Below are 26,806 nucleotides of genomic sequence, written 5' to 3'. Positions count from 1 at the left end.
TGTGTGTGTGTGTGTGTGTGTGTGTGTGTGTGTGTGTGTGTGTGTGTGTGCGTGCACGCACGTGCGCTGGTATCTATTAATGGCTGCTGTGCCTTGTTTTAATGAGGCTGCCTCGATGGCCCAGAGGATGCTCGCTCAGTGACAGCAGCACTCTGCCGAAGACACTATTTACATAATAGTGTGTGTGACTGAGGCTGAATAAAAGAGAGGCAGTAAGAAAGAGGGGAATGTTGTGTTGGAGCATCATTGTGTGCAGTCTCGTTCTCACACTTAAAAAGCCCTCCTTATTGTTATTCCACATTTTTGTACATGCCATCCCTCTCCCCATCTCTCTCTCGCTCTTTTTTTTTTATTTACACTTGCTATTGGCTCGTGTCATGGCACTTTGCTCCCATGTATTCTTATTCGGAGAAGCACCTTGACCATCTCGCTCCTCCCTTTTGTTCTCTTTTTCTCTCCAGGACATAGACACCACAAGGTTATTTACTTTCAAGCCAAGCAGCAAAACACACCAAAAAAAAGCCCAAAACACTCTTTTGAAGGCAAACAATTTATGAAAATGTTCTTTGGATGTGATAATAAACTTTTGTTCCAGCATACAATGAAATAACATCTGGAAGTGAAGCTCTGGTAAATGAAATTCAGCATTAAAATTCTGTTTAAAACAGATAAATAAATGCGGCTGTACATCAGATTTTTTTAGAAATACTGCTTGAAGCACTGTAGTTTTACCTTTTTTAAAAATGTATTTGTGGCAGGAATATGTAACATGTGCACTTTCTAAGACTGAACTGGAAGTATTTTCTTAGCTCTTAATACTGTAAAAAAGATGCTCAGAATCATCTTGCAGCAGCGGAAACACAGAATTCCTTTACCTAATTTGCTTTATTTTTTGCTTTTTTTAAAAACAGAGTTGACCTTTGTAAATCAAGTATGATTTCATATTTGATTTTATATTTTTCTACCTACTTGTACACCATCTAAACAGTCTTTTAGCTTTAGTATATACATTCTGCACATAATTATGCCTTTATACTTTATATATCTATATCCCCTGTGTGCTCTGCTCTTATTTCTGTATATTCTGTATGTTTAAAAAGCTGCTAGTTTCTTGAATTTGCCCCAGGATCAATAAAGTACCTGCCTACCTGAAAAACAGTGTTTAATGTGTCTGGGTGATTTCCCATAAAAGAAAATGGAAAAAAAACAACAAAAGATGTGGGTCCACTTTCTCATAAGACATTAACTGATAAAAGGTACAAACATAAACTGAAAATTGGCGTCCAATAGGTGAAACCTGCCAGTATTTTAGCAAATGAGGATTTGTTCAAACCGTTAGCACTGTGTGGTTCTTCTGTAACTTCATTAAACTGATATTAAAGAAGCTCATGTATTGTTTCAAGTATCTGTACATTGACCAAGTCATCGTCAACGGCACACACTGCTTCTATTTTCTTAGAATTAGGAGCACCTCAAGGAATAATGGACATAGTTAAGGAACCGAGTGTGCTTGTGAGGTTCCTGGAGGAAGCTTAGGGAAAAAGTTTCTGGAGGAACCTTTAATGACACAAAAAGGATTCCTGGAAGATGTTTTCATCGAGTTAGGTCTACCTGACACTTTACAACTGCAGTGACACTCGGTTTTATTTGTTTTCTTCTTAACCCTCGTGTCGTCCTGTGGGTCAAAATTGACCCGTTTTAAAGTTTGAAAATGTGGAAAAAAATATATTTTCACAGTGAAACTTCTGATGTCCACATCTTCAACATTTTTGGGAAATTTTTGAAAATTTTTTGGTGGAAAAAAAGAAATGCAAAAAAAGCGTACAAAATCCAGCGAAATTCGCTGTATTTTGGACGCATTTTTATATGAATGTTCTTAAAGAAAATATTAGAAGTTTTACTGATATATATGGAATCACTTTAGATATTTTTAGGATTTTTTTGGAAGATTTTTACTCATTTATTGAAAATATTTACAAGAATTTTCTTGCCAAATTTGGGGGATTTTTTAAAAATAAAACTTTTAAGGGAAATTTTTAAGGAATTATGGGAATTTTCTTCGTAAAGGTTTTGCAAATTTTCAGAAATTTGGGGAATTTTTTTGGCTGAATTTTTGTATTTTTTTTCATACAAGAAAACAATATTTTTTGGTGCCTGTAAATGAAGACAGCATGAGGGTTAAGTGTATTTTTTGGCATTACATTTTGCAGCTTTTGTGAACAGAGCAGAAGTTTTTGAAACTGGTTTTGTATCTTTGGGTAAACTGAAATCTTTTCTGACTTTCTGCTGACAGAACTGTGTGTAAATTACTCTCGACACAAATGCTAAAATCTAAACATTGACAAATTTTTTTTGGGGGGGGGCTAAAATATTCTGTGTTGTAAATAATAAAAAAAATTAAACTGGAACCCCAAACAAAACGGCACTTTACCATATCTATCAAGTTCCTTGAGCCATAATGAGGTTCCATAGTGGAGAGGAACCCCAAAAGGTTCCTTAGTCTCTTCTACTTTTACTAGTGCAGAGTAAAAAGTCAGAACAACTCATAGTGTTGAGCATCAGAATCCTGCGAGATGGAATTTGGGATTTTCTGACAAATTTCTACAAATTGTTTTGGTTCTGGAACTGTAGAAAAATCCGATTTAATGGACAGAAAAGCTGAGTTTACACATATAGTCTTTTACAGATGGTTTCAATATTATATTTATTAGAATTAGTATTCATGTTCATGCCTGGAAAAGAAATCTCTGCTGTCTAAAGATGTATTTAAGTGGCAGATTTAAGGAGAAGCTAACCCTGTAGTCCTCCATTTGCCATTTCCAGTGTGTACATTGCTGCTCGGAGGTTGTTTTAAAAATGCACAAAAAGTGTAAAGGGAGGAGAAATCCACCTGAAATGAGCAGCAAAGGGCCGGCTGATATCTGCAGCCTCCATCCGGTGAGTCAGACTCAACACAAAGAAACTTCTGACCAATCGCTGCTGAGCCCGAACCTGAACCACAGCGTTTTCCTTTCTCTTCTGGGTGATCATTAAACTCTAAGTGTAAGTTATTCACTTTTATTCTCATTTTTTTACTTTTCTGGGTCCCTCTCCCCTGACAGCCTTTCACAGTTTCCCCTCCCTTCCATCCTGTTGTGCCAGCTCTGTACCTGTACATTTTAATTAGCTTGTCTGACGCAGAAAAATAACTATTCTAAAGGGATGTACACAGTGCAAACAACAACCGCTGCTGTTTCTTCGGCTCCCTTCATTTATTCCTGTAGTTGTCGTGCATGTGAGGTAAAAAGGGGGTCAGTGCTGTGTCTCTGGGAGGAGCTACAGTCTGCAAATGGAAATGGACAGTTGCAGCTTTATTATCTGGTTAAAAAAAACAACTTCCCCCAGTATCACTCTTCACCTTGATAACTGGAATCAGTCCAATTTCACAACACTCTCGCTGCTGCAAGGCACTTGGCAACTCTGAGCCTTGCTCAAGGGCACCTCAGCGGTAGTTAAGGAAGAGGGAGAGCGCTGATCATTGGCTTCCTCCGCTGAGACGAGAGAGCAGAAGAGAAGGACTCTATTCGTCCTTTAATCCTCACACTTGTTTGGCCTTGAGCTCCTCCTAAGCTGGTTGTTGCTGGAGGGCCTCCAGACAAACGCTTGGCATACAGATGAAGGCCCGGCACAAACACACACACACACTTCTGTGATGACTTGAAGAGGTGTTATTAAGAGTGAAGTGTGAAAAGAGGACTCGAGATGTCCGTGACCGTTTGTAATGGTGCGTGACCGATTGCAGAGAGCGTGTGCGCGATTCAAGATGCGTTTTCTTCTGTTTGCTCGAGTGTGAACCGGCCTCTCTTGTCCTTGAGGTTGTACAATAGCATCGTGAGAAGGTGAGAGAGACGTGAGGAGATGGTGGTTGACCTCATCATCATCCTGCAAAACGTGTATGTGATCCGCTCACGGCTGTACGCTGGCAGAAAACAGCGACTCAGGAGTGAGATTAAGTCGACATCAAGAACGAGTTCAGGTAGCGAAGCAGAACAGATGGTTTCTGCCACAAACAGCGAGTTGAAGACAAGACTGATCATTTTTTTAAAATTATTTTTCTAATCTCTCACTGTGCAACGACTGCAGAAAGTGTCTTAATATCAATGCACCAAGCGACGCTCCATATGTTTCATGTGTTCAGAAACGAATCGCTGTCAGAGTTGGATTTCCAGCATTAGTTTAACCCACTGAACCCCAAAGCAGCTTCTGTGCACTGTGAATTCATTTTTCACTGCCATGTAAATACCTGCACCTCGATGGAAACAGCGCAATCATGGCTATAAAAAGAGGAAACTCAAACATCTATAATGCAGTATGGCACAGTTAAAATGCCAAAAATCCTTAAAAAACAACAAAAGTTAAATTATGTATTCTACAAAAAAATTTAACATTTTTCAAGTGCCCACAGGTGTTAGAAATACTGGAAAAATGTGACTCTACATGCTTTATGTAAAAACTATTTACATTTTTTAATAGTTTACATCCTTGTCTCCATATTTGCTCTATGAATGCACACCCTGCAATTCAGCCGAGAAGTCTCTGAACTTTTGTCACATGACTGTTGGTCAACGTTGAGTGAGTGAAGGTTAAACCAAGGAGCATAGAATTTTCTGCTGTTTATAGAATTTGTGAAGTGATGATTGGTTTACGTTTGTCCGTCCGTTCATCTGTCAGCAACATCACTCAAAAACAAACTGAAATGAAATTTCCAGGGAAGCTCAGAAATGACTCAAGGACCAAGTGATTAGATTCTGGCAGTGATGCCAGATATAGTCTGGATCCATGGATTGGTTAAAGATTTCTGTATCACTGCCAGATAGCGGCACGGCATCACTGTAACCATGACAACAAGTGAACACTACATCAGCTGATTGTGATCCTACTACAAATCCACCGCTGAGGACTTATCAAGACTTATCTGTCATAAATGATACAAGGAATAACTGATTAAATTGTGGGGGTGTTTCTGAGTCCCATCAATTCCTGCCGCCTGCTACATATTTAGATCACGTGATACGGTATCTGTACATAACGTACACATGCAGAACACACGCCTGTACTCAGGTCATGTTGTTTGTGGGTACATCTATATTAAGTTGCCGAGATTCCTGCCATGGCCTTTAATGGCCATGGCCATGCCCCCCCCCCCCCCCCCCCCTTTTTTTAAAAAAAATGACACATCATGATTTTAAACTTAGATTCGGTTAGTTTTCTAATTACTGTTGGAAATCCAAAGATTCTTTGCGTTTGTATGGATTCTGGCTCCTATAAATGATGTAATTTTAGTAATTTTTATTCATTTTTTATTAATTTCCCATGCCTCTGGGGACTCAGAGGGTTAGAAGACAAGGCTTACGTTATTCTATTTTCAACAAATTCCACTACAAGACCAAATTGTGTGTTAGTTCAACTCTCAGTACTTTCTAACCTCCCTGTCCTGTCTGCAATATTCAGCCCCAAGCTCACTTCTTCCACTAAATGGCTCGTGTAGTTTTTAGAAAGTGCATAAGCAATAAACAGTGTATTTGTTGGCTTATTTACCACAATGGATTAACCTCTAAACCCGCCTCCGGGTTAGAAAGGAATGTTTTTGTTGAAAAAACTGCCATAATTTCATAATTTATCAGAACTAAAAACTGGAAAAAAGAGAGAATCGTGAGATTTTCATGATATTGACAATAAAATATTCGTGTGTGTAACTTGCGTGTAACTTGTCATTTCAGCAGACAACTGAACCCAAATTAAACTAAAATAACTTCATTCTACCAGTCTTATTTATTACATTTTTAATGTCAAAATTCATCTCTTTGCATTAACCAGATCTTAAAAAATACAGTAAAATTCTGTGCTCCTTGGCTCAACCGGAAACACATTAGAGGTGCGACAAACTGTCATGTGACAAAAATTTAGATAAAAGACGAGCACAGGAACAAAGTAAAAAAATGTAAATAATAAAATAGTATTATGTGAGGTCAGTTTTCCCTGTATTGGTAACACCTGTGAGCACTTACACATGTGAATCCATTTTTTCCCACAAGTTTTGCAAAAAATAATCAAAGAAATTCAACTTTCCTGTCTGCGTTTTGATGCTTTATGGGGTTACAACTGTGTCATGCTGCACAAGAGACATTTTTGAGTTCTTTTTACTTTTAGCCATGGTTATGCTGTTTCCATAGAGGTGCAGGACTGGATATTACCGTGAAAAATGAGCCCACAGTGAAGAAAAATGTGAGAGGAGCCGAGAAACTCCTTCAGAGGGTTAAAACACACTGGAGAGCTTCTACTGCGGCAGTATGGAGTATTTGTTCTAAATAAACTACAGTGTGTATCATTTAAGTTTATTTATCAGCTTTAAACTCATACAAATTCCACGTATGTGAGCAGAAACTACCTGCAGATTTAATTAACAAAGCAGCTTTAAATGGGGGGAAAAACAAGCTCTGCGGTACACTTTTTATTTACTACCCCTCTGTCACGCCGTATTAATAATAAACCTGGAGAAGAGGGTTTATTTTTCTCCCGTTAAACATCGCAACAAAAACAAACTTGCAATCTGTGAAGCAAGCTGCCAGTCTAGGAAGCCCAACCTAATGACTGTCCTTTCAACGGGCCCCTGAAGCCGAGGCCTACTTATCAACCAGCAGCCAGCCATACAGCCAGCATTAGAGCACAATGTACTTACTAAGGTACAGCAATCTGTCTTTCTCCCCTTCTCCTCCTCACTCCCTCCTCTCCCTCTCCTCCACACTAATCAACAGAGGCTTATGTAACTCTGTCTACCTGTGCTTATCTCTCTCTAACACACACCGACAGGCACACTGGCTGCCTTACTAATAACACACTGCCTCGGTCTGGGGAGGAGGAAACGGGAAGAGAGGGTGGAGGAAGGGAAACAGAGAGAGAGTTAGAGGATGGAGGTGGTGGAGTGGGAACAGAGAGTTAGAGGGTGGAGGAACAGGAAGAGAGGGAGAGGGTGGAGGTGGAACAGAGAGAGAGTTAGAGGGTGGAGGAAGGGAAACAGAGAGAGAGGGAGAGGGTGGAGGAACAGGAAGAGAGGGAGAGGATGGAGGTGGTGGAGGGGGAACAGAGAGTTAGAGGGTGGAGGAACAGGAAGAGAGGGAGAGGGTGGAGGTGGAACAGAGAGAGAGTTAGAGGGTGGAGGAAGGGAAACAGAGAGAGAGGGAGAGGGTGGAGGAACAGGAAGAGAGGGAGAGGATGGAGGTGGTGGAGGGGGAACAGAGAGAGAGGGAGAGGGTGGAGGGGGAACAGAGAGAGAGGGAGAGGGTGGAGGGGGAACAGAGAGAGAGGGAGAGGGTGGAGGGGGAACAGAGAGTTAGAGGGTGGAGGAACAGGAAGAGAGGGAGAGGGAGAGGGTGGAGGTGGAACAGAGAGTTAGAGGGTGGAGGAACAGGAAGAGAGGGAGAGGGAGAGGGAGAGGGTGGAGGGGGATGGGTGAGGCCGGAGCGAGAGAGGAGGGAAAAAGATGAGGAGAGAAGGGAAAAGGACAAAAGGAGATAGAGGAGAATGTTAGGTGACAGTAAAAGGATGATGATGAAAGGAAACAGTGCTATTCTTTGCTCGCTTCCTTCCCAAACAAAGCCGCTCCTTCTCTAAAAACCCCACTATCATTTCCCCAAACACTGACTGACTGACAGAGAGAAATGACTGCTCCTCTGAGAGACCAGGAGAGAAAAAAACGAAGGAAAGGTGAGAAACATGGCTGCTGGGTAATGAAACACACATTCACTTTCTTTTCTCCCTCTCAAACACACACAGTTTCATCCATCCAACTGCATTGTGTTTTTCACACCCATGCACCATTGCACACAGACATCAGCAAAATCTGGACATTTTTAGCTTCATCTCCTTCTCCTTCTCCAGCTTCATCTGCCAAACGATTCTCCAAAAGATTTCTAATATGGCAGCAGCAGAAAGAAAACCGTCATTCCTACTGGCCTCTAATTAGAAGCCGGAGGAAAAAAAGGCAATGTCCTTGTTTTAAGTAACATTAGTGTGCCTGGCTACAGATGGCATTTGAAAAGCAGCGAGAGGAGGGACGAGGAGACTTTGAAGAGTGGAGGTGCCCTGTGCTTTAGCCTCTGTCAGTGCACAGCTCCAACCATCTGTCTGCTGCGTGCACGTATTGATGTGGATATCTGCATGTGGTTTTTTTACATTTTCGTGCGTGTTTCTGGCTATCGTGGAGATAGGATGCGCTCTGAAGATGAAATAAAAACAAGAAACTAAAGGCAGAGAGGTGTGAGATGAGAGTATGAGTCAAGGCTGCAGCAGTCATGCAGCTTTCCACCGGCGTTACCTTGACCGCTGTGTTCTGTGCTGCCGGACAGGCTGGGAACAGGGATTCAGCGCCGTGTCAGTCTGGAGGGGAACATTCATTATTCAAGTCGGGAGAGGAGAGAACATACTAACTGTACCGAGGAGTGAGGGGTGGGGGGAGGAATTCCTCTGAGAAAAAACTGTATACTTGAAATTCACAAGCGCCAGATGCAAACGTGAACGGTTTGAATACAAGAGAAAGCTAAAAAAAACAACAAAAAATCTGAACTGTGGAGTCGTGCAGGTTTGTGGGGAAACTCGCACAATAGTCGCATTTCCTCAACCTTGAGATGCACACTGTAAAAAAAAAAAAAAAAAGCTAAAAAAAAATCTGTAGAACAAAAAGTCCAAGAAATCTGCTTAAAAAAATGGTGGAATACTGCAACGTTCAAAAACTATGAAGATAATGACAAATATCCTTATTTTTATTTTGCTAATTTAAATACAGAAAAGCAGTGAAATGTTATGGTCACATATTGTAAAAGGATGAATTGTTTGGAAAAATATCTATTTTTTAATTAGGTATTAAATTAATACTTTTATTTTGTACACTTACTGGATATTATCTGTAGGGAAATTCTGGAAAATTCATTAAAATTACATATTTTCAAATTTTACTTAAAAAAAATCAACCAATATACACATTTTTCTTTCAAATAGTGTTGCAATATTTGTAGCTTATTTAAACACAGAAGAAACACTACTTTTATAGTCACAAATTGTAAAAGAATAAATTATTAAAGTATTAAATTAATACTTTTATTTTGTAAACTGAAATTCAGAAAAATGTATTAAAACTATATATTTTTAAATTTTAATTAAAAAATAAGTCAATATACATATTTTTTTCTTTCAAATAGTGTCACAACATTTGTAGCTTATTTAAACACAGAAGAAACACTAAAATGTTATAGCCACACACCGCAAAAGAATAAATTATTTGGAAAAATAGTTATTTTTTTGTGTACATTATTAGCCTATTTTGCAGTCAACTTGTAAATTAATACTTATTAAATATCATCTGTAGTTTCACAAGACAGAAGTTTGGTAAAATGAAATCTATCTGTCTCACACACTGTAAAAGAATAAACTGCTATTTGGAAAAATATTGATTTTTATCAGGGACATCAGTTACGGATTTGATCTAATTTTTACAGTCAATATAGTAAATTCATATTTTTATTTTGTAAACTTACTGGTTATCTGCAGTTTCACAGCAGGGAAATTCTGTAAAATAAATTAAACTATTTGAAACATTTTTTTAAAAAATCATTTATATATTATTCTTTCTAATAGCATCAACTTGAGTAAAATAATATGTGCAGCTTATTTAAACACAGTAGAAACACTATAATTTTAAAGTCACACACTGTAAAAGAATAAAATTCTATTTGTAAAAAGTACAGATTTTCGATTTTTGACGTACAGGGTTGACCTCGTTTTAAAGCTAGCATGTAAATTAATACTTCTGAAATGTTACGAAATATCATCTGTAATTTTACAAAACTGGAAAAACCTGCAAAACAACATTAAACTCAAATTTATCTTTTTTCTGTCACTAATATGCAGAATTTTACTGTCAATAACATCTTTTACATTGTTTACCGATTTAAATACTGTAAAAAGATTGTGTAATGTTATGATTAAAATATTGTAAATATAGAATTTTGACGTGGACAGGGCAAGTTATTTTTTTCTAAAGGTTTAGCGTGAACTAATATTCTATACTTGCCCTGGAAAATAACTTTATTATAACAACACAGAGAAAATCTGTAAAATATGTGAAATTTTTCTTACTTTTATCTTTCATTTTACAGTCCTTTCTCTTTCAAATTATGTTAAGAATATTTTGAGCTGATTTACCAGAATGAACTAAAATACAATTATATACTACACGATTATATTATACTGTACTATTATCCTTCCGATGGGCAATTTTAAAAACATACACCTTGGAAAATATTTCATAAATCAATCTAAAACTTCACAGATACCCATTTAAATATTCATAGTTTATGATTACAAAGTTTGAAACAAATCAGAGATGCTGGAGCCACAGGTTCTGAGATAGAATAATGAACTAATATGCATTGTGCCGACCACGTTTGGATCGTGTGCCACTAACTTGAGGATATTTCAGCAGAATTCCACAACTGTTGATGCATCTGTGCAGACTAAAGCAGTCAGCAACAACCTCCCGGCAACACTTCAGAAACATCTCATCCAGAGTTTTCATCACTTTCTCTGTTTCAGCTGTGTGATTTCTGGATTTCTTTCCAGCAAAAGCAGCGTTTCAGTTCCACCTAAAACAGCATGGGTTACATTAAAACTTTGCTTAAACGGGTCGTGTTCTGTGCAGTGGTTATTCACACCAAACATGATGTGACTTTAAAACCTTCGCGAACATAAATTCAGCTCCTCTCATGCTAGTGACAGCACATTTGTGATGCTGCATGTTTACGGCTGAACTTCTCAAGCAGCGAGTGTTTCTTGTTTTGTTGTGAGATTTTTATTTTTTTTATTCCCGAAAGCTCCGATACACAACTTGGCAGTAAATTACGCTAAAGTGTCTGAAAAGCTTTCAAGCATGGACGCTGCATGTAAGGCGGATTTCAAAGAAACCAAACCTTAATTTAATGCTACTTTGATCAGGAACAACTCTGCCTATCATGCAACTCTTAGCTCAATATCGGGTCATTTTTTTCTTCATTCAGCGTGCAAAATACACTTAATAGCAGCGGCGGCGGTGGCGTTCACTAACATGGGTTATATGATGGGATGTAGGCTTGTTACCATGGGAATCTGCCAGCTTCAGTCTCGCCTTTTCACAGTCAATCCCTGCACGCACTGAGCTGCAATTTAGCTTCACATTAGGGCTGTCGTTTGCCTGCCAATCGATTGTATTTGCAGTCATTGATCAGGTAAGCATTGACCTCTGTGTGCATACAGGTCTGGGGATGAAGAACTAGGAATAGCCGGCTATTGATCCGGAGCCGTCTCTGATATTATATCTGTTTCAAATCGAGACTGTCAAACCACAAAATCATGGCCCGACCGAAGGTTAGAAGGAAAAGGCTGGAGAGGAAATGTGGCGCTATTTGCACTGATAAAGAGACAAAATATGCTGATCCATTCAGAGGGAATCAATAACAGAGGAAGAAATGGAGAGATACCCTTGTCAAGTCGATGTTGTGTTCGCTGCCTCAGTCTCTGGGGCAATTTGGCAGTTTTAGTGGATTTCTGTTTCAGCCACCTCTGACTGAAAGATGCTAACAGTGATGTTTTTAAAGTTCCTTTCTCGTCTTCTCGAACAGAAGAGTGACTGCAGGGTGCATCCTGTTGATGAGGAGGCCATTTAGAGAACAGACATCATGTTCCCAATTTAGCAGAGCAAGTGCCGGGGATCATCTTCCCATCTGCCGCTGGTCGCTGCAGAACATCCGTGACTTCGGCAACTTTCTGCAGCGACTTTCTGTCTGGACATCGTGCAGGCGAGTCTCAGATCGGAACTTAGCTTGGCAGGAGAGTGAATCACTGACGGAATTGGATTTTAGACGCTGATGAGGCTGATTCAATAAATATGTGGACACTAATGACGCACTGATGACCTCAGCAAGACTTGAAGGCACCACATGATAATGACATCAGTAGCTTAAAGTATACGCACTGTTAAAAATTAAACAAGTAACATTTTAAGTGTAATATTTTAAACAATTTACTGGTATTTTACACTTGTTTCCGGTTTTGTTTCAAGATAAAAAGTCTTAATTTGCATGTTCACTGTAAACAAATCAAAGCAAACATCTGTATTATTATAGTCTGTAGAGTTTAGTTCTTTTACAGCCTTTGACCCTAAAATTACACTTTTCAATGCATTTAAATCAGCAATAAATAGAATTATTTTACAGATATTTGCCATTACTTGAAAGAGAAATAATGTGTATTCGGCTTGAAAAAAAATCATAAATATTTTTTGGCTTTTTTTTAAACAGATTTTCCATTGTTGTTAAACTACAGAAAACAGTAAAATCCCATAGAAAAGTATTATGTATTAACTGTATATAAAAAAAGAAAAGCAAGAGGTCAGAACTACACGTTTGTACAGTGTTTTGTTCTTTTACATTTGACCATAAAATGACTTTTTAAACTGTATTTAAATCAGCAGTGTCATTACTTCACAGACATTTTCCGTGGATTGAAAGAACATATATTATACTAAAATGTTAAAAAAAGGAAAAAAATATGGATTTCCCCACATTTTATTAAATTACGAATATCTACTAAAATCACTAAAGTTTTAATTCACATGTTAAGTCAAGATAAAAACTGAGAAGAAACTGAAGAAACTGTAAAAAAGCAAACAAAAATCTGTATCTTTACAGTCATTCATTCTTAATTGTATTTTTTCTTTTGCTGCACTTAAATCATAAAACAATATAATTACTTTATAGATATTTGCCAAAAGGTTTGAAAAATGGTTGAGATGACAGGTTTTTCCTGTTTTGTTTAAGTACAGTAAAGTATTCATTTATGTTGCTAAAAAAATCATTTTCTTATACAAATCCCATTTTGTTTTGTTTACAATGTTTGACCATAAAGATAAAACTGTATTTAAATCAGAAATAAATACTAATAGTTACTTTAAAGATATTTTCAATATTTATATAAATATTTATATTTAATATTTTTTTGTAAAATCACGGAAAAATTTTAATTTAGATGTTAACTCAAAAAAGCAAAAACAAGCAAAACTGTAAAGAACATTATCAAAAATCAGTTTTTTACAAATAGTCATTCATTTTTAATTGCACTTTTTGTTTGCTTCAATTAAATCAGTAACTAATATCATTAAATATTTGTCATAAATTTGAAAAAATGATGACTGTCTTTTACAGAGTATTCCTGTTTTGTTAAAGTTCAGATAATATCTAGTAAAATCACAGATAAAAACGTATTCATTTACATGTTAACTGTTAAAAAATAAATAACACTGCAAAACTACTGTTTTACTGCTAAAAAAAAACATATAACAAATGTTTCCCATTATTTTCACAGTTTTCTACAGCTTCGGAGCATTGCAGCGTTCCAATGTTTTTAACGTATTTCCTGAAAAAAACCTATCAGTCTTTCCAGATTTTCAGTGTATAATCCTTAAAGCCAGGAAGACTTGGGTTTTCATTTTCCGCTGGGGGGACGTTTCCTCATCGTCACGGTGACGTTAAAACATCTGTCTGGACACCGATAATCGAACCTCAAACCAGCGTCTCTGCCTTTTCTGTTCTCTGCCTCTCCTTCTTGTTTTGTACTTACATTTTTGAGTCGCAGGAGAGTTTTAATTTGCAGCCCATTTCTCTCTTAATGGCAGTGTGCGTGCGTGTGTGTGAGTGTGCGTGCGTGCGTTTGTGTGTGTGCGTGTGTGAGTGTGTGTGCGTGCATGTGTGCGCGCGTGAGTGTGTTTGTGCGTGCGCGCGTGTGAGTGTGTGTGTGTGTGTGCGTGCCCGCATGTGAGTGTGTGTGCGCGTGTGTGAGTGTGTGTGCGCGCGAGCGAGTGTGTGTGTGTGTCCGTGTGTGAGTGTGTGTGTGAGTGCGTGCGTGTGTGGGTGCAGTAACAGAAGATGAGTCAATGATGGCAGCCTACTGCTCTCAGGGTCCTTCTAAAGTCCTCCATGTCTTTAATCACCAGCAACTCTAACATCTAATTAATCATTAACATTTCTCCTGCTGATCCTTCAGCCTCTGGGGGCATCTAGCAGAACATCTCTCCCTTTATCTGTGTTCAGCATGCATGGTTTCAGGTTTCAGGTGCTTTAGGTAGTAGCTAGGACGGTAATTAGTAGGGCTGGACCTGAATATCCGAATATTCGGTCACGATGGCGGTATCCGAATATTTATTTTGAGAGCCAAATATTCAGATTCTCCTCCTCCCACCTTGGACGTTGTGAAGCGAACCGAATGTTCGGATATTTGCCATTGATCGGGGCGAATATCCGGAGCCCAGAAACTGCTATTCGGGCCAGCCCTAGTAATTAGTGCAGGTGAAAGCAGAACAACACCTTCTGCTCTGTGGACAGACTGACCAATTGAACTTTATACACTGGTGCAATTAAAAAAAAAAAAAAAAAAATCAACAATAAATGTCATTACTTTACTGTATTTCTGACTTTCCCTGCTTAGTTAAATTACAGATAATAAGAAGTATATAGTACTTTGATTCTTCTTTTTATTTTTTAAGAGTATTTTTTATCTTTTTATTATTTGCACTGATGCTAATTGTCGTGTTCTTCCAGACAAATTTCGTTGTACTTCTGAACAATGACAATAAAGTCTCTTTAACTTTAACTCTTTAACTTTAATTTATGTGTTAATTGTAAAAAAAAGGCCAAAAAACCAAAATCTCAGAAAAAAGGAATTAACAAAAGAAAAAATTGCATTTTACAAATGCTAACTGCTTCTTTCACAGTATTTAAATTAGACTATATTTATTCAGCAATAAATATCATTACTGTAATTAGGATTATCACTGTTTAGTTACATTACAGATGATAATAATGAGTGAAATGACAGAAAGAGTAATAAAAAAAGAGAAAACTGTATTTTTACAAATGGTAACTGCTTTTTTCACAGCATTTAAATTACATAATTTTTTCTTCTCAAGCAAGCATAAGTTATGGCAACTGGACTAACCTCATGTGAGTCGCCTCACCTTTCGACTCACATGAGGTTAGGTTAGTCCAGTTGCCATAACTTATGCTTGCTTGAGACTTATCATGACCTGGATGACTGAGAACATCCACAGATTTATTATTTTTTCTTATTTATTCAGCAATAAATGTCACTACTAAATACTTTACTGTATTTAAGATTTTCCCTGTTTAGTTACTTTACAGATAATGAGTAAAACTACAGAAAAAAGGTATAAAAAAAGAAAACTGTATTTTTGCAAAGGGTAACTGCTTCTTTTACAGCATTTAAGTAAATTCCACTGGTTTGATTTATTCAACAACAAATGTTTTTACTCTACTGTATCTAACATTTTCCCTGTTTACTTTACAGATAATGAATAAAATTACAGAAAAAAGTAATTAAAAAAGAGAAAACTGTATTTTTACAAATGGTAACTGCTTCTTTCACAGCGTTTAAATTACACATTTTTTAAATTTATTCAGCAATAAATATCACTACTTTTCTGTGTTTAAAATTCTCCCTGTTTAGTTACATTAGAGATAATAATAATTAGTAAAATCACAGAAAAAAGTAATTTAAAAAAAGAAAAAAACCCAGTATTTTTTACAAATAACTGCCTCTTTAACAGCGTTTGAATAAGTTACACTTTTTATTTATTCAGTTCAGTTACTTTACAGATAATAATAATAATAGTAAGGCGTAAAATCATGGAAAAAAGGGATTAAAAAAGAAAAATTAGTATTTTTACAAATGATAACTGCTTTTTTCACAGTATTTAAATAAACTACCCTATTTCTATTTATTTAGCAATAAATATCATTACTTTATTGTATTTAATTAAACAGAAATATTATATTTTACAGATATTTTCTATTTTTTGGAAGTATAAGCATATCTTAAGGATATTTCCCTTTTGTTAAATTAGAGAAAATATATCTAGTTAAATTTCAGAAAAGAATATTAATATAGAAACAAAAAAAGAATAAAAATTAAAAAAGGGTGATTCTAAATAACATTTGCATCAAAAATCTGCATTTTAACAGACCATAAAGTCAGTTGTCAGTGTATTTAAATCAGCAAAAAATGTATAGATGAATAAAATTGATGTGTTAAATATTTTTTTGGCTGATATTTTGCATATTTTGTTAAATCACGGAAAAATATACTGTACATAGTAAAATCTCACAAAAAAGGTATAATTTACTTGATAAAAGATTTAAAAAAAAAAAAAAAAACCCATTCCAAAACAGTTAAAGCCACCCACATCAAAAATCTGTAATTTTTTTTTTTTTTTTTTTTAACAATTTTTTTTTACTATCCTAAAATAAGATTTTTTTTACATGTATTTACTGGATCTATCACAGATGGTGATATTAACTTTCTGCATTAAGGTACGATGGTGCTTTTAGTGTCAGAAATCAAATCAGAATTCTTTTGTCACCATCTTCTGAACCCCAAATCTCACCGGTGGGTAGGGAAGTTGTTATCTTCAGTAAAATCCCCCAAATTATACAATTCATCAGAGCCAGACAGTGTAAAAACTCAAAAAAAAATATCATTGGAATTTCACATTTCCAATAGTGTTTTGGAGTTCTGTCAGAAAAATTGACCACTTCTAAGCTAAAAACGGTGATATTTCATATAAAAAAAACGGCTTATTCTTCACGTTTCATTCAAAAATGAATCATTTGTTGTAATTGGATTCTGTAAAAAAACAGAATATTCTGCACTTCTCAGCATAACCAGAAAAATACTAATAAATTAGCTACAACCAACAGTCATGTGACAAAAATTCAGGGATTTTTTCAGCTGAACTGCAGCCAGTATCTCCACAGAGCAGATAGGAGACCATTATACAAACAAATTAAAGATGTAAATAGCAAAATAGCTATACTGTGTGGAGTATTTTTCAAAAATACAGTGACAATAACAGATGGCAGCACTTGAAAATGGTTGTACATGTTGAAGTTTTTTCCACTTTTGTAAAATAAAGAAACGAAACTTTTGGATTTGCTTTTTAAATGATTTATGGGATTAAAAAGTCATTTTTTAATTGTCTGTACTAGTAGTTATGGTTGTGCTGTTTCTGTAGAGGAGCAGGACTTTATATTGCAGTAAAACAAAGAAGCCCAAAATTAGTAAAACTGTCAGAAATGCCCAGAGACTGCTCTGGGTTCGGAGGGTTAAACCACTCCATTAGCATTATATTCTTTTGCAGCCACGGTATGAAATACAACGGAAGACTTTCTTTTACATGAAACTGTTAAAAAGCACTTGTGTTAACTGTTAATTTCATTTGGTTTTACTCAATGTCACGGATCAAATAAAAAGGGATGTGATGTGCAGGAGAAAGGAGTGGGATATTTCTCAAACTGCTGCACTGTTTTGACATTTGCCTTGGAAAAAAAAAAACTGCTCATTTTTAAGCAGCTAATTGAATAATTGTGACACTGCAGACAGGTTTCTCTTTGAAAATCCACCAAAGTGGAGTTTTGTAGGTGTAAATTAATTACTGTTGGCCTCTCTTAATTACATCAGTTAGTCGCACTTGATTAAATGATTCCTCTTTGATTTACCTCTCCTTCTGTCAGACAAAAACACACTAAACTGGACAAGGCACTGTTTCAGGTGGACAGTAATGAGGTTTTAGTGCCTCTTAAGAAAGACCCGTATGAATATTAAAGCATTAAGTGGCAGCTTTAAATCAGAGGACGTGAAAGGAGCGATTATGTGAAAGCCCATTTATTTCCTCACCTGAGCATCTTCCCTTTGATCTGTGGTGCTTCATAATATTCTCAGTGGTGTAAATGAAGCAGTGCACATGCTAAGCGGTCCTCTTTAAAACTGACCCGGTGCCAGTCGGGAACGAACACGATGAATGGCCGAGCCTCTAATGAATGCACTGGAACCTTGTCTGAGCTGCCTGCGTGGACATTTGTAGTGTTTAATCTTAATCAGATGGAGTTTTACAGCAGAGTCCACCGGGGCTCAGAGACATGCAGGTAGGACAGGTTTATCGGTCAGGACAGAGAAGCAGGAGATCCAAATGTGTCAGGAGGAGGGACACTGTGGCAAAAATGAACAAGTTTACTGTAAATCATGTCCACAAAAAAATCTGCTTTTTTAAAAGGCAGTTTGTTCTTTAATTCTATGATTTTCACAGCATTTAAATCAACATGTATATAAATATTTGGTATTATTTGAAAGAAAACAGAAATATAATTACAAATTATAATCACAGAAAATAAGAAATAATTTACATGTTAGCTGTGGAAAAAACTGGCCAAAATTGCAAATGCCCACAATAAAAATCTGCATTTTTAAAATGTTTGACTGTAAAATTACAATATTTTTTTTACTGCTTTAAAATGAGCAATTTAAATAATTAAAAAAAATTTGATGTTATTTGAAAGAAAAATATAGCTATATTGCTTTTTAAATGTAATTTATAAATAATTTTAACTTTCCCTGTTTCCTGTTCCTTGTTGAATTATAGATGATATCTAATTAAATTTCAGAAAAAACTGTAATTGTTTTGTACATAATGTCCTTATTGTAATTTCTCCTTTTTACCAGTTAGATCATAAAAATAACTAGTAAAAATGAAAACAAACTGGACGAACTTGTAAACTGCATCTACATCAAAAATCAGTATTTTTATATAAATAGTATTTTGTTCTTTTATATTGTTTGAAATTACACTATTTGTACTGTATTTAAATTAGGAAAAACTATTGTTATTTTACAGATATTTGATGTTATTTAAAATAAATTATGTATATCAAGGATTGAATAATGGTTAAATATTTTTAACTGCTTTTCTGCAGACTATATTTCCAGTTTTTTTAATTATTATTTTAATTACAGAAAATAAAATTACAGAAAAAAAGTTGACTGTTGAAATAAAGGCCAAAACTGTACATAAAGTCTGTGTCAAATATGTGACCTAAAATTACAGTTTTACTCCTTCACTTAAAATATAAATATTATATAATTCCGTCTTATTATTTATTATTCATTTATCTCATTGTTTTCACCATTTTAACAGTTTTTCAATGATATTGCTCCAGAGTTTATTTACACATTTTTTCTCGCACTCTTGCTGCCAGTTTTTTTTTTTACAGATATTATTTCCAGTGCATTTTTTCCAACTTTTTTTTCCGTTTCCTCCCTCCTCAGCTCTTCCTCTGCTTCCTCCCTCTTCTCATTTCCTCTCCTTCCCACGTCTCTGCTCGTCTACGCCTCTCTTACTTTCTTTTCTTCCCCCCATCCTTTGTTTTCTTTCCCTCTTCTTCCCTCCACTCGCTGTGTACAGACAGGTGTGCACTTCACTGCCAGCAGTGATTTATTCTGCTTAGGCAAATGAGTGTGGCTTCCAGCATGCTGCTGCTCTGTGCTTCATCAGAACACTGCACAGAACGCTGGAGCAGGTTGGAGCCTGTAGGCACACCAGCAAGCCCTGAAATGGATCTAAGAGACACGCTGGAGGGCTTCTTCTGCACTACAATGGGCTGATGGGATTCACTCCTCTGTTTTGGACATAGTGGAATGTGTAATTGAGCATGTATTTTATGCAGCTCGTGTAATCATCGTTCCTCAGCTGAGGTCGGGTCACGAAAATCGCCTGTTGAGGTCATTCAGTCGCTCGCTATGTTTGGAGGACGCTAGAGTTGGGAGACAGGATCGAAATCGATACATTTTTCCGCTATTTGAGCGTCATAATACAGCAGAAACATGAAAAATCACAGATAAAATCATGCACTTGAACGGTGTCACCGATTTTCAGTGCATCAGACAAACATCTTTGCTCAAAATTAATATAATTTCAACAACTTATGTAACTCAAATTTGGGTCATTGCATGAATAATCAGTCTCCCACCTGAGTCCCTCAAAGTCTGATGATTTTTATGTACAGTAACTGTAGTATATTTAATGAGGCCATGCAGAGTTTTACCTTCATAATATGAATGCTATTAGATTTACAGACACTAGAACTGCATCGGGTTATGTCAAAATTTTGTGCTTTTAGTTTCATGTTATATTACAAAAAAATTTTTGACACAGATGGAATCATGTCTATTAGACGATCCTGGTATCAGATGTGTGTGAAAATGATCCTTTCATTGTCTATAACTTGTTCTGACCAACCACCTACCACACATGCTAATATGAGCCTTGAAAGTTTACCCAGAATGCACTTTTTAAAGTTGAAAAATCAGAAAACACATCCAGGGTACCAGTGCTTGTTTCTGTGACTCTATAGACATTAAACTGGTGCCGTGTTACTACTGAAACTATGATACATCCCATAATATTGATGCTCAAAGTTGGTTATAGATAATAATTTGCTAAAGAAATGCTGGAAAAAGTAACACGAATTAAAAACAGTAAAATTCCAACACACCTCTGTCTACTTCAAGGGCATCTAACTCTAAAATGTTGAAGGTAAAATTGATTTTATTTCATTTAATTCCTCATTTTCTACGTTGTTTTCATATGATCATAACGTGGCATATCATTTCACTGCCATTCATCTTTTAGAGAAGCTGTTTGATTTATTTTTTTGAATTTTGATTGATTATATTCTATCATGATTCTTGATCCTTTCAGAGTTGAAACGGAACATGTTCAGTGTGTTTTATAGTTTTATGCTACTTTACTCTTAAGCTACTTCTATATACAAATAAAAGAAGGAATGTGCATGTAGTCTGCTGATCCACAACATCAGCACATTCAGAGCAGTATTTTAAGCACACAAGCATAAAGAAAAGCACAAAGATGTAGGTCTTGGGTGCACCGACTGTGTTGGCAACTCTAATCACACCTGCTACTCCACTCTTTTATGGAGATACAGCAGCACAACGTGTAAATGAAGAAATACACTCTTAGAAAATCACATCACTGGTCTCACTGCTGTGAAACATGGCAACACCAGCTCAACAAATTTGGAAAAGCTTCTCCAGAAATCTGGCATGACCGATATATACATATGCATTTACACTGACCAGCCACAACATTAAAATGTTGCATAGATTCCTTTTGTGTCACTTTGACCCATCGAGGCATGAAGGCAGGACGTCTGTGGGGGTCCTAAGGCGTCTGGTACTTCATGGATCGGGCTTGTTTTAGTGCATCCCATGAATTCTCAGTCGCACTGGGTTATAGTTCACAGCATTTTGGACTCTTTGTCATGTTCCCTGAGGCATTCCTGGGCAGTTTTTGCAGAGCCGTTGAGGATATTGTCTTACTAGGGGAGGTCATTGTCGTAAAGGAATGCAACGGAGGGCTGTGCACGGTGTGCAGAATCATTTACGTGGGTGGTGCATGTCAAAGTAACATCAGATTTTCCAGCCGAATGTCGAACTGCAACCAGATGATCAATATATACTTCAGCTGTCGGTGGTTTTAATGCTCCACTGGCAGTTCCTCTGTTATTTCTGCTGTATCTAATGTCAAAAAATGGTCGCATCATGAAATAAAATGTGACATTTCAAGAACAAAACCTGAAAGTAGCGACTGTTGCTAAAAAGAAGCACGACAATAACACACGAGAGACACTGTAATCTTCCACATAAACAACAGGAAGCCTATAATGGCTCAGTCTGATCTGACTGATCAAGATTCAGGAGATATTATTTGTCACATGCTCGCAGTGAAACGCAAAGTGACTGTTCCACAGGGCTGCACAAAAACAACACGCCCCTCAAAAGTAGAAGAAGTCAGAAATAATGAGGAGTAAAGAGACTGGAACTGCAGAGTAGATTGGTGCAGGAGTTGCAGACATCTATGTGTGATATTTGCGTTTTGTGTGTGTGTGTGTGTGTGTGTGTGTGTGTGCTGCAGCTCAGAGGTGATGGTGGTGTGTAACGGTGTAAAGACAGAGGAGGCGCTGCCCCATGGATACCTGTGACCTGGTCGACGAGGATGCGGGAGGTGATGATGCGTCCGTACTGGGAGAAGAGCTGCTCCAGCTCCTTCTGGGTCATCGTCTTGGGCAGGCCGCTCACGTACAGGTTAGCATCTCGGATGGAGGCCGAGCTGGGTCGTGCATATGACACCTGCAGGAGACAGAAACAACAAGAGTCTTAGAGCTTCTTCAAATAACAAAATAGGGCTCCTGTGCTTTAACACGCATCAGCTAAAACCTTACGTCGGAGCCTTTATGTGTGTTTTGTGGATGGGTAAGGGTGTGGATCACTGGATCCACAGGCAGGAAGATGCGACTGTGTTTTCTCAGTGCACCTTGCCTTGGGGATTATGGTTGTTAGGAAAAGACTTAGCTGCTTAGAACGCTGGAGAGATAACACTTGGTGCCTCCCTAAGTGGTGCTGGGGGAGGTGAAGGAAACTTTGTTCTCCTGAGTGGAAACCTCAGGTTTTTTAAAAGTCATTTCATTCATTGTTGTGATTCTGTGCACCAATCTGAGTGAAAACATGATTTAATTAATAAGTTAATATGTTGTGATTGCAGATTTTTAACTAAGCAGGCTTTCTGTCATATTTATTCATCAAACTAGAACATACTGCATGTGGAAGCCATGGTGAGAAGTGATTCACTGTGCAGCTTCTCTACCACCGAACCTCCTCAACATCTTCATTTGTAGACCTGAATTTTTGCTGCAGTGAAAGTTGTGTAAATCCCATTACTACTGCTGCTGACTGGAACAGCTTTCCCTCGCAGTGCTTTCATTACATCTGACATGTGGAGACATAAGTCATCAAATAAGGTTAAAGTCAGGCAAATATGGCGGCTATGCAGCTGTATCCTTGAGCAACAGCATGGAAATCCTGCTGAACTGGAACAGTGAGAGAATGGGACTGGGAACAGCTGGCTTTCCCCATGTCTCACTTTTTCTTTTCACACATCTTCCTCTTTTAGTCTCTCTGCTCTCAGCTCCTCTGTCTTCCTCTTCCTCCTTCTCTGCGTCTCTCTGCCTGGATGTTTTGCTTCCTTCCTGCAAACGCCGCCTTACTAAACCTTTCTCTCTCTTCCAGAGTCTGCCTCTTTTCTTCTCCGTGCAGCTCTCCCTCATTTTCTCTCCTTGTCAGCCGACTCCAGATGTCTAATCCATCAACACCTCCTCAAGCTGTGAGAAGCATTGTGTACGAGTGCAGCTGCCGTGTGCGCATGTGTGCGGCAAAGTCAGAAAAACTGTAAGTGTGAAGATTAAAGCGATCACAAGCACGCAGCGTATAAACGTGTCTGAGATTATGTGCATGCGTGTCACTGTGAGCTGCTCTCACCTTTGGCACACTGCTTCCCCTCACACCTCAGACGCAAAAGCTACAGCGAAGCCACCGCTGACAAAATCTGAGGTGTCATGGTGGAGGAAAAACCACAGCAGTGAAACAAACTCAGAGACACTTCAGAGAGACACATCGCCTGAGAGCATGTGAATCTCTGGGCCAAGCGTTTTCCCTCGCAAGTGTAGTGGCAGAGAGTGGGGAGGGTGTGACATGAAAGAGCGACAAACTTAATTTTAGAATTACTGCGCAGCCTTTTCATTTACCTTGTTACCTTTAGGGTTTTCAGTCTGTTGTGGAGCGAGAAAGCAAGGAAAGAGGATAGTGGGAGGGAGGAAATGAAGTGTGAAAGAGCGATAGCGCCAGACAGAGATGCAGGGTTGTCTTGTGTCATTACGGAGACCGCCTTTATCTCAGGAACAACTTGAGGCAACCTCTTGTGTCATGAGAGTGTGAGAGTGAAAATCTGTGAACTCAGTCTGCTACACTCAATAAAGACCTTATAAATTTCACACTATGTAAACAACCTTCAGCCTCAGTGTTGGCTGCTGCACATTGCATAGCACTGCTCATGCGCATTCAAATTCAGAAAAACACCTCTATCTTTATTAATATCAAACACAGTTAAGCTACTGTGGATACAAACGTGTTGTATTCTTAATACTGGCAAATCGCTCCCCTTCATGTCTTTGCTCCTCTTGGATATCCAGGCCACAAGATGGCATTTACATGCCTTCATTTTTAAAAGGCTCTCTTAGTTAATTAATATTCCGTTATTTATTACTGCTAAGATGCACAGAGTACTGCTGGAATTGCTTTGAAAAATGGCTATTAGAGATCAAAGCTCGACATGGAGAGAACTAGGGCTGGGCGATAAATCGATTTTATCGATTAATTCGGGTTTGTACTTAATGTCGATTTGTTTTTATGAAAATCGATTTTCTCATCAACATCCACCACCAACACCTTCCCGCTGGGCTTCCGTAGTTCAGAGTGCGCCCCCCTCCCCCCCGCACTTGATACACAAACAACATGGCGGCGAGCGGTGCAGATCTAAAGGTACGTGTCCACTAGATGCTATTTTCCCGCACGGCAACGCACCGCATCTGAAAATCACACGGACGGCGGGTGGTCACTAGCGGACCACAACATGGTCACATGACAGCACTGAGCAACAGCAGGCTGCTACGTGGTCACATGACCGAGCTTTCAGCTGGACAGTCCTGCAGACGAGTCAGATAAACACAGCGGCTCGGCCGCAAATTTTCCCTTTTATTTCATAAACACGTCACCGAAAAGTATTTCTGAAAGCATTTGAGGCGAAAAATAATCTGCAGCAGCTGAATCTGTCCTCATTTTAGGTCACTGACACCTAGTTTAGAAGTTTGAGGACAGTTTCACGATGCGGAATCTCCGCATCTAATTTGCATAAAGTAGAACAGTGGTTCTCAACCTGGGGTCCGCTTTGTCTGCTCTGAGGCTGTGATGTTATAAAAAATAGATTTTTACATTCTGGATAAAATCAGAGTAACAGACTCGCTGTGTCATCACAAGTCTACTTATAAAACATTTTAAAAACACATTTATTTGGTCTTTCTTCAGGTTGGCTCTAGTTCATCCCGATTTATTAGTTTGTGTTACAGTTAGAAAATTACTGACGGAAACGGTGTCTGAAAAACACAAAACGGGGGAAGATTCGTCAGTACCTAAAAACTCCGGCTATACTTCGAGAGTTACCTTAAATTTGGTTTTATTAAAGAACTAGACAGAATTGTGTCATTTGTAGTGAAATGCTCGCAAATGACAGCATGAAACCAGCGAATTACGGCGACGTCAGGAAACAAAACAGTTCGGTAAAGTCGGAAAGATATTCACAAATTCGGACTTCCGGCATCAATAACTCATTAAATATACGTTGTCTAAACATAAACGATGCCTCTTTTCCATCGTTGTAAGGTAGACAATATGCTACAAGCCCAGTTTAATCAAAAGTAGCTGCAGAAATAACATTGGTGTCTATGAGCAGCTGGCTGTGAGACGAGTGAACAGGAACCGTCTGCAAAATGCAAAACCGCTGCAAACAGCGAAGAGACACAAATATTCAACAAATTTACTGCAGCCAGCAACTGACTCCTGCTGCTCATACTACAACTCTTGGTTTGATATTAAATATTTTTTCTTCATAATTTTAAGGATTTTTTTAGCTTAAAAAAAAATCAATAACTTAACTCTTATGCATTGTAGTGTCACCAAATTTACTGCAGCCATAAACTCTCTCCTCCTCGTCATAGTACAGCTATTGAACTCTTGGTTTAATATAAAATATTTTTTTGGAATTTTCTATTAGTAATACAATTCAATAACTTCCTCTTATGTTTTGTAGTGTACTTATGTGGTGGTGGGTGGGTGGGGTGCTGGGGCTGGGGTGCAGCTTATAGGAGGGGCTCCAAGCCACACAGGTTAGGAACCACTGAACTAGAAGTCAGTCTACTTTATGCAAATGAGCTGCAGCCCTCTCCAGGTAAACACACCGGATCACAGCGGGAAATGCACCGCAACCGGACCAGCATGCCACATGCAGCGCATTTCCAGCTGCGATCAGGTGTGTTTACCTGGAGAGGGCTGCAGCTCATTTGCATAAAGTAGACTGGACTCCGGGGTGCTGAGAATAGGTAGGGGGTAAAAAAAAAAAAAAAATCGGATAAATTGTGAATCGGGATTTTTTGTGAAAAAATCTGAGATTTTTTTTTTAGGCCATATCGCCCAGCCCTAGAGAGAAATAACAGGTTCTCCAATGAGGCAGTAAAATATGAAACTGTCAAGATGCTGTTTGCAACACACTGTGTAGCATTTGTAAAATTTAATGAATCAATACGCATACACATGAAAGGAGGCTCAATCTCAGTTTTTTTGGGTCATCCAAACATTAATCTTTGCTCAGTGAGAGCTTTGCTGTGCTGAAACTGCAGGTTGGACAGACACGGAACCTCCATCCTCAAGAAACTACCAAATAAATACAGATGTAGTCACATACTAACTAATGCAAAACACACAGACATCACTTATTAGAAGTCATCTCTGTCTTAGATTTAGACCAGATGTGGACTTCTGTGCCGAATCCGAGCCAAGTCAGACAGTATACGCTGTCGAGGGAATGCAGGGAGTCCCCCATTCACAAACAGGCTAATCCCATCTTGTTAGATTAGACTAGATTAGATCAGATTAGATCAGATGACAGCAAGCGAGAATCCAGGGATTACCACAGAGCAACAGATTACTGCCCAGCTTAAAAGCAACAACACAGCAGCAGGCGCAGAGCAGCGAGGACGAGACGAGAAAACGAGATCAGCGGGAAGACTGATATGTTTTTGTAAAACAGCTGCGAAAACAGCACTCGTGAGGCTTTTTAGCCTTCAGAATGTGTTTGGAGGATGGACAGCACAGCGCTGGCACCGATTTATCTATGTTACCTCTGTGACAGCAAGCCTGCGCATTAGTCATGCCA

At 38.0% G+C, this 26,806-nt stretch overlaps 1 protein-coding gene across 1 annotated transcript in view; it reads right to left on the bottom strand.

Annotated features, from left to right (window-relative positions):
* The window catches only part of LOC111566277 (ELAV-like protein 4), an 88,149-nt gene that overhangs the window by 2,247 nt on the left and 59,096 nt on the right, over positions 1–26,806 (bottom strand). The window contains exon 6 of the mRNA XM_055017664.1: positions 21,963–22,116. Within this exon, the coding sequence (XP_054873639.1) occupies positions 21,963–22,116 (154 nt within the window). The remainder of the gene's footprint in view (positions 1–21,962; positions 22,117–26,806) is intronic.

Source organism: Amphiprion ocellaris, chromosome 2 (genome assembly GCF_022539595.1).
Source record: "Amphiprion ocellaris isolate individual 3 ecotype Okinawa chromosome 2, ASM2253959v1, whole genome shotgun sequence".
In the NCBI taxonomy this organism is placed as follows: domain Eukaryota; kingdom Metazoa; phylum Chordata; class Actinopteri; family Pomacentridae; genus Amphiprion; species Amphiprion ocellaris.
Note: the sequence above shows the minus strand (reverse complement) of the source record. Positions and strands in the feature narration are given on the sequence as shown.